The sequence below is a fragment of the Magnolia sinica genome, chromosome 5 (genome assembly GCF_029962835.1).
Source record: "Magnolia sinica isolate HGM2019 chromosome 5, MsV1, whole genome shotgun sequence".
Lineage (NCBI taxonomy): Eukaryota > Viridiplantae > Streptophyta > Magnoliopsida > Magnoliales > Magnoliaceae > Magnolia > Magnolia sinica.
The window spans coordinates 115,171,613-115,186,168 of record NC_080577.1 but is presented as its reverse complement, the minus strand read 5'-3'; the positions used below and the strand labels follow the sequence as shown (position 1 = coordinate 115,186,168).

At 39.5% G+C, this 14,556-nt stretch overlaps 2 protein-coding genes across 5 annotated transcripts; one reads left to right on the top strand and one right to left on the bottom strand.

The window, feature by feature from the left end:
* The first annotated feature begins 2,241 nt into the window (after positions 1–2,241).
* LOC131246866 (signal peptidase complex subunit 1-like) lies at positions 2,242–6,080 on the top strand. 3 transcript variants are annotated; one of them, XM_058247314.1, is made up of 2 exons: positions 2,242–2,363; positions 5,623–6,080. In XM_058247314.1, exon 2 carries the CDS (start codon positions 5,623–5,625, stop codon positions 5,905–5,907), a length of 285 nt encoding a protein of 94 aa, XP_058103297.1. In that variant the 5' UTR covers positions 2,242–2,363; the 3' UTR covers positions 5,908–6,080. The 3 variants fall into 3 exon arrangements, with proteins under 3 accessions (XP_058103297.1, XP_058103298.1, XP_058103296.1); XM_058247315.1 differs by lacking the exon at positions 2,242–2,363 and adding an exon at positions 3,639–3,790; XM_058247313.1 differs by lacking the exon at positions 2,242–2,363 and adding an exon at positions 5,049–5,436.
* A 3,571-nt stretch (positions 6,081–9,651) lies between these two features.
* On the bottom strand, positions 9,652–13,671 carry LOC131247435 (uncharacterized protein At4g15970-like). Of its 2 annotated transcripts, none has more exons than XM_058247730.1 (3): positions 13,477–13,671; positions 11,574–11,939; positions 9,652–10,672 (listed from the first exon to the last, which is right to left on the bottom strand). In XM_058247730.1, the coding sequence occupies exons 1-3, from the start codon at positions 13,612–13,614 to the stop codon at positions 10,178–10,180; spliced, it is 999 nt and encodes a 332-aa protein (XP_058103713.1). In that variant the 5' UTR covers positions 13,615–13,671; the 3' UTR covers positions 9,652–10,177. The 2 variants fall into 2 exon arrangements, with proteins under 2 accessions (XP_058103713.1, XP_058103712.1); XM_058247729.1 differs by having other exon boundaries at positions 9,655–10,672; positions 11,574–11,951.
* Positions 13,672–14,556: the final 885 nt, after the last annotated feature.

The following is a 14,556-nucleotide window of genomic DNA, read 5'->3' as shown; positions in this document are numbered from 1 at the left end:
CTATTCGCGGGAGGGGAGATTGAACAGGTGAATCTCGGCACACGTGACAATGTGTACCACTTATAAGTAATCTCATCCATGTATAGTTTGAGATAAACATGAAAACCCTTCATCCAGGATCTTATACTCAATCTCTGGCGTAAAAATTCATGTTAAATGTAGAATATTGGTATTGTTTTGCAACGGCCCATATTTCGCATTATATCGTAGTTTATTTTAAAGGGATAAGGTCCAGGGGTGTACATTGAGTTGAACTAAGTTGAGCTAGCTCGACTCGGCTCAGCAACTAGTTGACCCCAGCTTGAACTCGGCTTGGCTCGGTTCAGTTGGCATCTTAGGATAGTTCGAACTAGTTTTAAGCTAAGTTCCAGCTGCATTTACCCATACAACATTTTCACAAACATATGAGCTAGATGTTCAAAATCTCACTATATGTAAAATAATAATAATAGTTTTAAAAGTATTTTATCAAGCACTTTCAAAGCAACATAAAAAATAAGAAAAAAATGATATTTATTTCTTATACATACTTTCCTTGCCACCGGTTACAATTTGTTGAGTCATTTCATCAACACTTCATGAGCAACATCAATATCAAAGTGAGTTATCAAATTGGTTCGATCGGATATGAGTCAAGCTAGGGCAAGCTTGAACTCGGCTCGAACCCATTTTTGAGCTTAAAAAATCAGCTTGACTCAACTCGAACTCAGCTTCAAACCGAGTTGAATCGAGTCAAGTTGAGAGAGCTAACTGAGCTAACTCAGTTCGTGTACACTCCTATTTATGTCCATATTCCTCCATGATCGTTACCGTTCTCCATGCGTGTGCTAAGTTAGCATCTTTTTATGCGATTCGCTCATTCAAATATCCTCGCTCGTCTCGATGTAGAAAGCTTCCGATAACCAATACCTGAGAGCTAACGTTACCGTAATCCGCCGTTAGGGTTAACACCCCAAGAGGAATTAGATGATATGCAGATGGCATCTTTGCACGATACAAATGAATTTTGAATTGTGACAAGTGGGATTCATGATGCTTAAATCTAGACCGTTTATTTGTATAATAACACTGTGGATTGACAATTAAATACTATATCTTTGATAGGAAAACAAAATGTTTCAACATAGATTTTATTTTACCAAATGAATGGTTAATAAAGTAAACCAACGGTCCACATTCAACTTAATAAGATAAAAAAAAGGATGTCTGAGATGATTCAATCTTAAATATTTTTCACTCATACTCTACCATATCAAAATACTGATGGTAAGGATCACGGAAAACTGAGCCTCACTCGTGGTAACCGAGAATCCGTCTATTCTATATATACGCACGCGACGTATCGAAGAATTCATCCGCCTCCCTCCTTCCGTCTTCACTTCCAGCGTCTTTCTCTCCCTCTCATTCTCATTTTCCTGGAAGCGGGTTGGCTGATGTACCTCTCGCCAGCTGTATAGCTGGTATGTGTTATATCTAAACCGTTCATCCATTTTAAGAGCTCGTCTTAAGGACTGAGATTAAAAATAAGACAGATCTAACTACCAAGTGGACTACACTACAAAAACCAGCGGGGGATTGAACGTCTACCATTGAAACCCTAAACATATTGGATGTATAAACGTTATGGTGGGTACTGAAAAAGTTTTAACGGTGAAAATTATTATCTTCGCTGCTATTTATGGTGTGGTCCATATGATCTTTCGATATTATTCATTTTTTCGATAATTCTCTAAAATAATCTCTGAAAATAGATGAACGGTGTAGATATAATAAATACATCACGTTCGAGCCTACGTAACTTTGATTTCCTTTGAACCGTTCGTACAACTCGCAGCTCGAGGAGCGTCAGTCAGTGCTCGTCTTTCCACGACACGTACTTACAGCAGCTATATAGCTGGTGTGATGTACACCAGCCAATCCGCTTCACATTTTCCTATACGTTCGTTGCATCTCCTCTCCAAATACCCAAACCCTAGATCTTACCTTCTTTGAATCTACTCTCCAAAACCCCCAACCCTAGACCTCACCTTCTCGTCTCTCCTCTAGGGTTTAAGGTCTTGAATCGCAGAAAGATCGGATGTTGTTACAGGCATGGATCTCTCCCTCCTTCCCTCCCTCTATTTGTGTCTGTCTATTGTCTGATTAATGGGAGCTGATCTTTTGTTATCAATATCAATCCAAAGCGCGATTTCATGGAATCTGGATTCCCCCGCCTTTTCTTTTTTTTTTTCCTATTTTTTTTCCTCTTTGGATTAGTCGCTTTCATCTGATTTTTTTTTTTCAATAACTAGAATCTAAAACCCTAGTTCATTTGGATCGAGAAATGGATGGCATAGGGGTTTCTGATCTCGACCATTCATAAGGTGAGTCTTGCAGTGGATTGGCTGCGGTTGAAATATCTAACTGAACGGACGATCCTTACGCACCCGATTGATGACCTATTGGGAAATGGTTCCACCAATGAATGACTAGGACCGTCGAATCACTGTGGTATGCGTACATCGGCCCATTTTTGGTGGGACCCATCTGATGGGAACAGTCTGGGTCATGGGCCCTTGGGTCCGTTGGTGGGATGTTCATGCATTTTTTTTCCTGTATGTGTCTGTGATGGATGGGTTGTACAACACATTACTGGTAACACTACTGTGGGCCCACCCACCCGATGAACGGTCTGGATCATGGGCCCTTGGGTCATGATCCAGACCCGTTGACTGGAAGCTAATGTTTTGTCGTCTTTCTTGTATGGTGTTGGATAGATTGTACATCACATTACTTGCAATACTACTTAATGCATGCCCAATTGAGTTTCTGAGATGCTTGCAGGATTGTGTACTCAGTTATCCCATCACTGAAAGGCCTATAGGCGTTTCAGCAGCGTCTGAACGTCAACCTAGGAAGCAAGTAGTCCACAAGCAACTCAGTGTTATCGAATGGTTTCCTTCATCATGATTGCTGGAAAACTGAGAAAATCTCAAAGAGAAAATGCTCAATGACTCCGTTTTAAAATTTTAGAACTACGCTAGAGGTCCACAAGATTCTAAACTAATTCGGACTTGAACTAATCTCTAATACTATACTCCAGCCAATGTTGGAGTCGAAGGGAATGGAAGGCGGATAATGTTGGGAAATTCAATCTTCATGTGGGAATGTATGTGGACCTGTATATAGCATCTGTCGCTGCATCACAACTGGTGTTTGATAGTATTCCTTTTCCATTTTTATCACTTGGCTCTGATTCTGGTGCTTCCCTGCTATTATGTATGTTTCAATCTTCTTCTGGAGAGTAAGCTGGAGAAAGCTCTAGTGTTTAATCCAGCAACCGATATCAATTTTTACAGAAAAACTGGCATAGTTTTGTGCCCATTGTGGCCTCCACTCAGGATCCTTGACAATTATCTGGAGAAATCTCCTATTACCATCTTCTCCCCGATAATGCCACATTCTAGTTAAGCTAGGGCTGTTTATGGTGTCTGGAAGTCATTAAATTGTGACAACTCACAGCATTTATGTTATATGGTGGTGTATATGCATGCCAATCTGGACCGTGCCATGTGTTCGTGGATGAGTCGACACAACTACTCCTGTTTGCATATTCATTGTTCACCTCATTGACCACATTCTCACATTTGATTTTTTTTATTTTTTATTTTATGAACATGTAAGCTTGATCGATCTTTTGCTTCATCACTTTGTCTTTTGTTCTCATGTTCATTGATGCAGTGGTTTTGCTGGTATTTGAGTTTAGCATATGCTATTTCTCTCAAGTAGCTAGTTTCAGCACTTCAGTCTGGTATGGCCATTTATGCACATGCATATAGCGATTGCATGCATGGCATACATTGAAATTTGCATTGCTCAACAATTTTAACCATTTGGTTTTTACTCATTGCATTTGGATCACTAGCCATTTACTTCTAACGGCCAGTCAGTCACCCAACAAATGGATCGTTAAGATTGTTTGATCAATGTAACTTGAGGGCAATGCTCCTTCCACAATGGGCTGATTTTTTAACGAATGGGATTCGCATTTGCATGCATGTGTCCTACCTTGTATGGCGGATGAGAAACTGCAAACTAAAACTGGTGCTGAACTATCACCATTGTCATAAGCATAGCTAGATGCAAGGAAAATGATTTTAGGGGTTCAGTCCCTTCGTGCAGCTCTTTTTTTAAAAAAAAAAGTAACGAAATTGCATTAAAAGAAGAAAGGAGGAACAAAACAGGAGGGGCTGCTGAGAGAGCAGCAACAAAAAAACGTGCAGAAACAAAACAAAAACTAGAAACCTAAAAAGAGAAAGTCGAAATGCAGCTCTTGGAAGCAGCTTTCATGCATACAGGATAAAATTTTGAGAATATACAACTTCTTCTTCTTCTTCTTTTTTCCTTTTCTTGTGAGGTCCTTTGCCTTTTTGTTTGCTGCTGCGATTTCTGTTTTGCTTCATCTTTTTAATTAAAATCTTGCCATTCATCACACAAACAACTCTTTTCTTTATTATCATCACAATATCGGTGGTTGCTTCGATGTGTGGTCCCTTGATCAAACTGGGCCAAGCTAGTTTGATACAGGCTGCTGACTTAGGGTGAATCAAACTAGTTCTGTCAAACAAATACACAGTATGAGAAAACGTTCTGATTGAAATTGGTATAGCTATGAACTTCGTACCTCAAGCTCGTGGGCCCTGCCATGGATGGGTGTGGACTAAATACCTCATCCTTCCTGATGCATGTGTGCTCCTGGTCATTGATCGAATTGCTCAGATGCGTCCCACCTTATAAACTATCCAGATCACTTTGGGTGGGATGTACCTGTACGATGTTGCCCCCAAACCAAATTCCAACTAGCTTAGAGCGAGCATTGTTTGATTTCTTTACCGAGGAAAGTGCACAATTTTTTGCCTATCCCCTTGATTGCCTCCGAGCTGCTGGTCGTTGATTTAATGGCTCGGATTGTTTGATGGTGCAGTACTTGTACTACCATCTGCAGTCCCAGCTGATAAACGATCTGGATGACTAAAAGGTGGGACCTACCTGTACAAAAGTTGCTGCAAACCAAATTTCAACTAGCTCAAAACAATTTTATTGATTTGCTTTGCTGGAGAAGCATACAATATTTAGCCGAGAGAAATAATGTTTTCCGTTCAGCCTGAAACGAGGCTGGTGGGTCCTCTTGGTCTAGACCATTCATCATATGGCAGGCACCATCATGAATTTGCAATGTCCAATCAGAAAATCTTGAGCATAACAAGTGGTGAATTATTTTTCATTGAATATGGACCATTGCTAAACTGCCCATCATCAGACCATCAATTCAGCATTAAGATTGTTTGGTGCAGTTTTTCTTTACATGGCCAATCTATGATGGGCCACATAGATGAACAGTGCAAACCTCATATAGGTGAACCCCACTTGGAGTTGTAGAGCTGAACAAACAAAATGGTATATTGCTCACCTGAGCGTTATAGATTACCACCCCTCCCCCCCCCCCCCCACTTTTTCTTTTTCCATTTTTCGTGTAATAGATTTCCACTTCTTTGCAAACAAATCTAGAGATTGATCTTGCATTTCAGAATTTTTTAAAAAAATAAATCTGGACATTGATCTTTTGTTTTTTTATATTTCTAGATGGATTGGCAAGGGCAGAAGCTATCAGAGTTGTTGATGCAGATCATGCTCGTCACCTTTGCTGTAGTCGCATTTGTTGTGGGCTACTCCATTGGTTCTTTCCAGACCATGCTACTAATCTATGCCAGTGGTGTCATTCTGACAACACTGGTCACCGTTCCCAACTGGCCATGGTTCAATCGTCATCCACTGAATTGGTTGGACCCCATTGAAGCAGAACGGAATCCAAAGCCTCAGCCATTGGCTTCGAAGAAGAAACCATCTTCTAAGCATCATCAGAAGTAGGTCTTGAAATGGAACTTGATTTATTGTGGTTTTCAATTTTATGCAAAGCCGTAGTTGGAACTCTTGATCTTTAGTTGCTGTTTTAGTACTTTATGATAGCAGAAAGAAACATCTTTGCAATATTATTCGCTCCAATAATTGGAAAGCATATGAAACAGATAGGTTTTGTTTGATATCAAAGCATTTGAAATTGACTTCATTTTTTTAAAAAATAAAAAAAATAAAAAATCAAGCATGCTGAACCAGATATGTTTGACACGCAAACAGATAAGGTTTAGAGATCACCACCATATGTGTGGCTGATCAGTTGGATGATTTTGAATATCCATCTGGTGTGCACATTGCTGATTGAACATGGTTGAGTAATCACACATTGGAATATCGTAACAATCCAGTAAAAAAATTTTCCTATGAATTTATACAACGATGATTTTTGTTTTCAACTATTATCCCACAGTCCTCTGGTTGTTATCTAACTGCTGTGGTATTTCGACCATGACCTATCCCGAAGTCCTTCATAGACCACCATGCAGAAGCCACACCGATCAGATGATGGTATCCTTCCAGAAGTGGCGTTTCTATAGCCACCCCTAGACAGGCCTATCCAATCAATCAATTTGGACTGTTCATTATGAATGCCCTACACGTTTCATGACCACTATGCAAAAGTCACACTGATCTGCTGATCATTCTGAAAAGTTAGCCCTCTCTTTTATTGCCACCCTTTTCCCAATCTATGCATGGGATGGTGAGGATCACTGATCAAAGCGACTGTTCATTATGAACGGCCTACACTTTTCATGACCACTATGCAAAAGTCACACTGATCTGCTGATCATTCTGAAAAGTTGGCCTCCTCTTTTATCGCCAACCTTTTCCCAATCTATGCATGGGATGGTGAGGATCACTGATCAAAGTGATTCTTCAGAACCATAAGCAATCTACAATGGTGGCCACCAAATGAATAGTTCGAATTGTTGATTGACCTATTTTACACAAACAATCTTGCTTACAGTTTATAGGCTATTTATTGGATGGTTAGAATCATTTGAACAGTGTGATAATATGCGGGGTGGCTTAGGTAGTATGGGCTGGATGTGATCATGGTGTGCCGTAAAGGTAACGGTGGCCACCGTTACACATTACAGGGTCATAATGGCCGTAACAGCTATTATGGAAAAAATAACCTGTAACCACTGTTAACGGCCCATTACACCCCATGTAAAAGCTGTAACAACCTCGTTATGGTCTGTTACGGGGCATATAACGGTTTCTCTGATATTTTTTTTCAACGTTACGGGACAGATACAGGTTTTTTTTAGTTTTTCCTTTTCAATTAAAAAAAAAAAAACAGAGAGACCAAAAAGGCTGTTATGGGGTCCGTAATGGCCGTTACAACCCGTATCGTAAAGGTAACGGTGGCGGCCGTTACGGCCACCATTACAGAATACCTTGGACGTGATGCATAGTATAGATTGTTTGATTGGACTATCCACACGTCCTTCTAAAACTAAGAGCACTATAACTTATAATGCTCTGGTAGTACTGGACCCATTCTCTGCTATCAAAGTGAATTTAGAAACTTCTTCCTTGGAAGATTATGAGCTAAATCATTAATATTCACTAGGTTTAGCAGACTTGCATTCTTTTTGTCCATGCAAGAAGTCATGCTAAATGGGTCACTCACCATTGTAAACCTTTCGTTTTTTTTTTTCCTGGGAGAGAGAGAGAGAGAGAGAGAGAGAGAGAGAGAGAGAGATCCTACTGCCAATTTAATGTCACTTCTCCCACAACACACGACTCTTATATTGGTCAGCTCATATTACCTGAAGAGCCACCATTGAAAATAAGTTTCAGCACGCCCGGAAGTGTGCAATTTTGCTAATTGTTTCATCATATTCAATTGTTGCTTATTGCCTTCTGCCACCTTTCTCCTATTGGTGTCTCTCTGACAGCTGCGTTCTGGTAAAATGCTTACTCAGCATTGCTTTCTTCTGAAAAGGAATACATTGTTGGTCACTTTAATTTCATATTTGGTTATGGTTAAAAAAAAAAAAAACTGTTTTTGCTTTTAAACTAAGTCTGCCTTTTGCTTGCTTCATAGGTTCGATGCCCAAACATCTTCGTCTTTGTCTTAACCCTCTTTAAAGTTCAAATTATTTTTAATCTTTGGATGAGGTTCAGATTGGACGATGTGTCCATTGTACCAGTAGAAAACAAAAGCAGCACAATGCCCATAAGTGTCCAGCTATCATAGTAAACAATGCTTGAAGATGCTATGCACTTTCAGGCTGTATAAGAAATATGCCCAATAGAGCAGTTCCTGATCAAGGGAGACATTGGACACTATCATTTTGCCCGTTCACTCTTCCATCAATCTTAGAGAGAACAAATGTTGACCACTATTGAATTATATAGTTATCTAGTGTAGGTAATTGAAAACAAGGATATCAGAAAATCGGTATGGTGTCATGCCAGGGAGATCAACGGTTGAAGCTGTGTTTCTACTTGGACAATTGATACAAAAGTACAGAGATATGAGAAAGAAACTATATATGATTTTTATAGATGAGCATTTGGAACACAACTTTAATCATAATGATTATAGAGGAAACACTTTAGTTAGAATTTATGGACAAGATATTCCTTAATGAGATGTGTTTGATTACCTTGGCATTTTATTTAAATGGATGGAGAAATTAATGAGGATGTTTCCAATAGAATTAAAGTTTAGTGGATGTAGTGGTGATGTGCCTCTTGGGAGTTGTGTGATTTCCACATGCTTGTGAAACTTAAGGAAAAGTTTTATGAGACAGCTATTCGACCAGCTACGATATATATCAGGCAGAGGGTTTAATGTAGCACACGCAACAGGCACACACCTTGTTACAAGTGGGCCACATGTGCAAGATGTGGTGGGGCCTAATGTGTGTGATTTGGCAAAAACATGTGGGTGGAAAATTAAACATCCTTTCCCTTCCCGGGAAAATTATTGAGAGTAAATGTTATCGCATTTCCTAAGCATGGATGGGAAAGGATTCATTGGAAAAAGGATGAGTAGAGCCTGGGAGCTCAATTTATTAAGAAGCTAGTTGTTGACTTTGTGGGTTTTTAGGGTTATTTAGCTTTAATTTTGTGCGGTTTTAATCTTATGAAGTCCCAAGATAATTGAGTGGGCAAGAATAGTGTGATGTGAATGTGGTTTTTAGGGTAGTTCAATGTGAGGGCCAAGGGAAAAATGAATTCAATCATCCAATCCTCTCCCTTATATAGCTATGAGGCGAAAATTTTCTTTTCTCATAATTCTGGTGAAGGATGTGTAAGAAGACATGGAATGATAAAAAAAAACCATACTAGGAGTAACACCAATAAGAGAAAATGATGGAGAGCAGATTGAGGTGTTTTGGTCATGAGCAACGAAGACAGGAGAGTGCTTTGTCAAGGAGGCAACATTGTACGGCCTGAAAAGAGGATGCAAGGGATATGAAGGCCCATTCAATAAAATGAGGACATTGCTTTTAGATTGGATTGATTGGTGAAACAGAAATGGAATTGTAGAAGCTAAACCCGAATATTTGGGACAAGCCTAAAATGATTGTAGTACATGCAATCCTTCCAAGTGATCCCATGTGATATATGGGAACTAAGGGAAAAAAAAAGAGAGGAATGAATTCATGATGTTTGTGTTGCTAGTTTTAAAGCTCGGTAATACAACTCAAAACTCAGCCAAGTAAATCTTGCCAAGTCTATAGTAAACTCGCATGTGAGACTAACTCGGTCCAGACTCAGCAAGACTTGCCAAGTCAGTTTAAAAGAGTTAAATGACAATGCACAAATACGAACCATCAACCTCAGCATATGTAACAGAGACAGGTTCCACTAATCCTTACCTTGTTGTTTACTTTGGCTATTTTATATATTTTACATGTATAATGCTTTTTGAGAAATGCTTCAGTGCTCCTAGTTGCAATCGATTGATCTTAACTGTCCATATACAATGGGAAAAGGCTTGCCGCCACTGGTATGGATCACCATAACTTAACAGTGCGTAGACTGTCGCTATCTATGACTTAATAGTGCTCTGAGAGCAGTGGAGCATTTCACAATGTTTTTGAAATATTTACTGCTATCCTGAAGGCTATTTTTAAAATATATTGAGTCAAGTCAATTAAAAACTCTTGAGTCGACCCAACCCGACTGGATATCAAGTAGGGGTAACAAAGAAGTAGATGGGAAGAGATTGCAATTTGAAAAGATCCAGAATCTGTTGTCATTTCCACCATTTGCATTTGCTTGGAGCTCTCCAAGAAGCTTTTTTCAATCCCCTCTCCTCCATTGAAAGCGCGGTGAAATTCCGCCAGTCCTCAAGAACAAGCGTCAGATCATGAAGCTTTCTCTCGATCCCGACACAGCAATTCGCATGCATTGTACATACCTTATTGAGATCCGCACTCTTCTGGTAACACCCACCAAAGTAGGCCGTGTCCAAGAACTTGATCTCTAATCCCATCTGGTATATGAATTGATGGTGTTTGATGATGTTGAAAACATCTTGGTCGTGGTGGCCTGGGTATAGCTTTCTTTCCATGTACCAGTATTTGTAGAGTTGGATGGTGAAGCTGTTGGCTCGTACGTAATAAAATCCTCCATTGGCTCTGTTGTTCAAATCCGAGGAATTGCCTGAAAAGATATCACATGCGATCGTGATATCAGCGGCGCTGGTGAAGTGTGGAAGTGGGTTTCGAAACCACATAACGTCGGCACCCTGAACGAAGACAGACAATGGTGGTGTCATGTGTTAGTTATATGGGCAAAGGGCAGAGAGAAGCTACCACAGTTTCATTTGAATGTCCCATCTCTTTCTAGTGCTCGAATTCCATCCCAGCAAATCGGGATCGGGTCCGGCTGGGAATGGGCCATGCTGGCATGTAGATTTAGTAGAGGCACGCCAATTGCATTTTGGCCTAAACTGCAAGCTTGAAAAATAATTGGAAGGCCTAATTACTAAGTAGGACTGTGTAGTCCTATTTGCATAGTCTCGACCAAGTCTTTAATTTCATGATAATTAGAGCTGCATACGAGCCCAGTTAGCTCGGTTAACTTGCTTGACTTGACTCTAAAAAGCACGATTCAACTTGGCTCAAAACTAGGTTCCAGTTAAGTCGAGCTGATTTTTTGAGCTCAAAAAAATTTCAAGCTGAGTCTGAGCTAGCTCGACCTCGACTCAACTCGGTTCGAATCGATTTGACTCCGATTAGGTCTGCTTAATATAAATATTTTGTAAATATTTATATATTTAAAAAAGTTATATATTATATATTATAATATATGTTATATATTAAAAACCCTATAACCTAAATTCGAACTCAGCTCGATCTTTATATATTTAAAGATTGACCTCAAGATCAGTTCAAGCTGGCCTAAGTTGCTGACCGTGCCGAGCCTAGCTGGCCAGTCAAGCTCAAGGACCAAGCTGAGCTGCGCCAAACTCGACTCGGTTCGGCTTGTGTACAACTCTTATCGATAATACATCATTTCTGTGGTGGGCTTAAATATGAATGCCCATGGTTAAAGAAATCAGTCCTCAAGCCAGCCTGTGGGTGAGATTTTAGCAAGATTGATTGAGTGCATTGACTCGAATATGACCACACTCGTAAATTCCATACCGTGAAGACAAAGTGATAGCCCAATTCCAGTACGGATTGCAAGAATCTGATTCTGCGCCACATCATCTTCAGGTAGTCGGCGGTCATGAACCGTTTCTCCCCAGAGAAATCTACGCCCTTGGTGGCGAGGGAGAAGCAGTGGGAGTGTATAAATCTGCACCGATCAAATGCCTTTTGATCCATTGCAATGATCACCAAATGTCTTAGAAGATCCGACGTCCCTTCGCCAATTCGGAAACTCTCTAGAAAGAGATCAAAGATCGAATTTGGGGCGGCCCACGCTTCATTTACGGTAGTTAAGATAACTGTTCTGTCCATCCTTGCAGCGTTTCTCAACACCTTAGCCATCTCTGAATATTCAGGATCCTGCTTCACACACTAGTCAAGTAATGTGATTAATGACTAATCCAACCTGAAAAAAGAAGGGTGCGTTTGGATGCTCAATTCAATTGAATTACAAACTAAAATTAAGTGAACATGATAGAGCTGTCCACAGTTAGTGTTGGTATAGTAACCGGATTTGGACCTTTGCACGGATTGTATCAAATTTTCCGTTGATCAAGTGGGCCACGCATCAACAAAATAATAAACATTTAGAAATTGAAACCAATGGTCTAGATTTTCGGTGCGAACGGCATATTTGTAAGTGGGCCAGCCTGATCTGTGGTGGGTTGGGCTAAAATTTCTTGAGCCTATGCTCAAATTGATAGAGGTGTACATGGCAGGTACACAGGCCAAGCTGATAGCTCCAAGCCCGGTGTAAAGGTGGGTCGCCTGGCCCATGCCACACCTACCAATTTGAAATGCATGGAATTGGAATTTGGGTGTTTGATCATCTATGTGCTTAGAAATGGGCCACTCTCAGATAGAATGAATTGCAATCCAATTCAATTAATTATTCAAACACACCCAAAAAAGACTTGAATTGCTAATATCAGGGGAGCAGTATAAACATATTTAAGTCAAAAATGCAAATAAAGAAAGAGAAGGATTTCTTACTCATGAAACCATTTTAGCAGATGTGGAAAGGTGGAAATGTACATTAACAGCCGAATTAGCTTTCTTTTTCTTTTTCTTTTTTCCCTTTCAAACAGCATATCTTTAAGTAATCCAGACCGTTCATCTGATGATCCTTTCATGGATGAGGTGTGATGTGAAGGCTTCCCTCTCCTAGCCATTGGATATCCAGAATGGGGGGAGGAGTCATTGTACGGATGGTTTACGATTGTTTGAAGGAGCCGATCTCGTCCATCTCCAATAATAGCATGGTCCACCGGATGAATGTTCTGGACCACTGAAAAATGGGCCCCATATACAGAATGCAGTCCCTGACAAAACCGCCAGCGTCGGTTTTGCTCTAAAAAAGAGCATCCAAAAACGAGAAATGCTCACATCATACCTGTTGGACGAAAAGTTGCCGTCCACCCAGAAAATAACTTCCAAACTATCATGTGTGTGCAAAATCTACGCCGTCCAAATGGTTGGCCCCACGATGAGGACCATCCTATGTAATATTTATCCTACCCACTGACCAGGTGGGCCAACCCACGGAAAATAATTTATATCCGCTAATAAATAACAAAATACAACTGTGCCCTTCTGATGAGTAGATGGGGCCGATTTTTAGGTGACGCAGTTCCTGTCGTGTGGCCAACCTATTGGACGGATTGGATTTGTCACAAACATGATATGTTGGAAGTTCTTGGCTGGGTGGACGAAAACTTATCCTTCAACCAGTTGGACGTAAGCACTTCTCTTAAAAAAGCACACATCTAAAAAAAAATCACCCCACGGAAGTGAAAACCATCCTAGTCTTCATTTGAACCGACCAAACAATCCACAAATCAAAACTAAAAAGTCTCTTTGAAAAAAGAACGAGATAAAAAGTAGAAAAGATCCTTACAGATTGAGACTTGAAAATCCATGATTTCTCCATCCTTGCAAGTGGGTTGGTAGAGAAGTGGAAGATGAAAAGACCCACCAAAAGAAGAGCCAAAAACAGCAGATAGATTTGGAGTTTCAAGCTCTTCGAAAACGCCATTTTTGTAAAAAAGCATACAACAAGAAGAAAATGGACCTTTTTTTCTCTCTTTCTTTGCATTTAACTGGCGTTTGGCCAGAAATAGCAATCTGTGCATGCTTTTCTGAATTTGCTGGAAACACGAGTTCAAACGCAGGGTGACGATATTTTGGAAATATCGAGATATTCTCGCAGCTATTCTACCAGGTTTTAATTTCTCGAAAATATTTTTATTAAATAAATACTTATATTTTAAAATATATTTATGTTTAACCAAAATTTTAAATTATATATTAATCTAAGTGTCTAGTCAAGATATAATATCACCAGATTCAGGGATGCGGATGCAATAACGTGTAAATCACGAAATCTTAATGATATGTTTTAAATATAAAGAAGATAACTCATTAATAAACAAGTCTTCCAAAAGTTATAACTCTTGAATAACCTTTGGACAAAGATGAGGTGCCGCAATGATTATATAGTCATCAAGGCACATTCGGTAATGGAGAACTATGATAAGAATACATTCAACGAATGTAAAATGCACGAACAGTTAAAAGCAACCATTACTCTACAACGGTCAATGTATAATGTTGCTATGTAAGCAACAATTACTCCCACAACATCGCTAGAAAGTTTATAAATAATAAAATGTAATGCAAAAGATTTTAAATGAAAAATCAAAAAATTTGACAATCAATCAATTAAACCAACTCAACTCTAATGCAATGCTACTTATTCAACCCATGAGGGCACTTATCATTTCTACACCTCATTAGCACGGACCCTTAACTTTTTAGAATAATTCAATCTATCCATATGTTACACCAAACTGATTTAGTCATATCTAGTAGCTATAATTTCCTTCTATTTGTACATATGTGTCTAGAAGAAAGCCATTGTTTTAAAAATTGTCTATCTACACTTGTCCGTTGGGCCGACAATAGCTTCTAATACCGG

Excerpts from the sequence above, each read along its gene's own strand:
- LOC131247435 (XM_058247729.1), bottom strand. The coding sequence starts at position 13,614 with ATGGCGTTTTCGAAGAGCTTGAAACTCCAAATCTATCTGCTGTTTTTG. Across the intron at positions 11,952-13,476 it reads GGATTTTCAAGTCTCAATCT|TGTGTGAAGCAGGATCCTGA; the intron begins GTAAGGATCTTT and ends TTACTTGACTAG. Across the intron at positions 10,673-11,573 it reads GCTATCACTTTGTCTTCACG|GGTGCCGACGTTATGTGGTT; the intron begins GTATGGAATTTA and ends GTCTTCGTTCAG.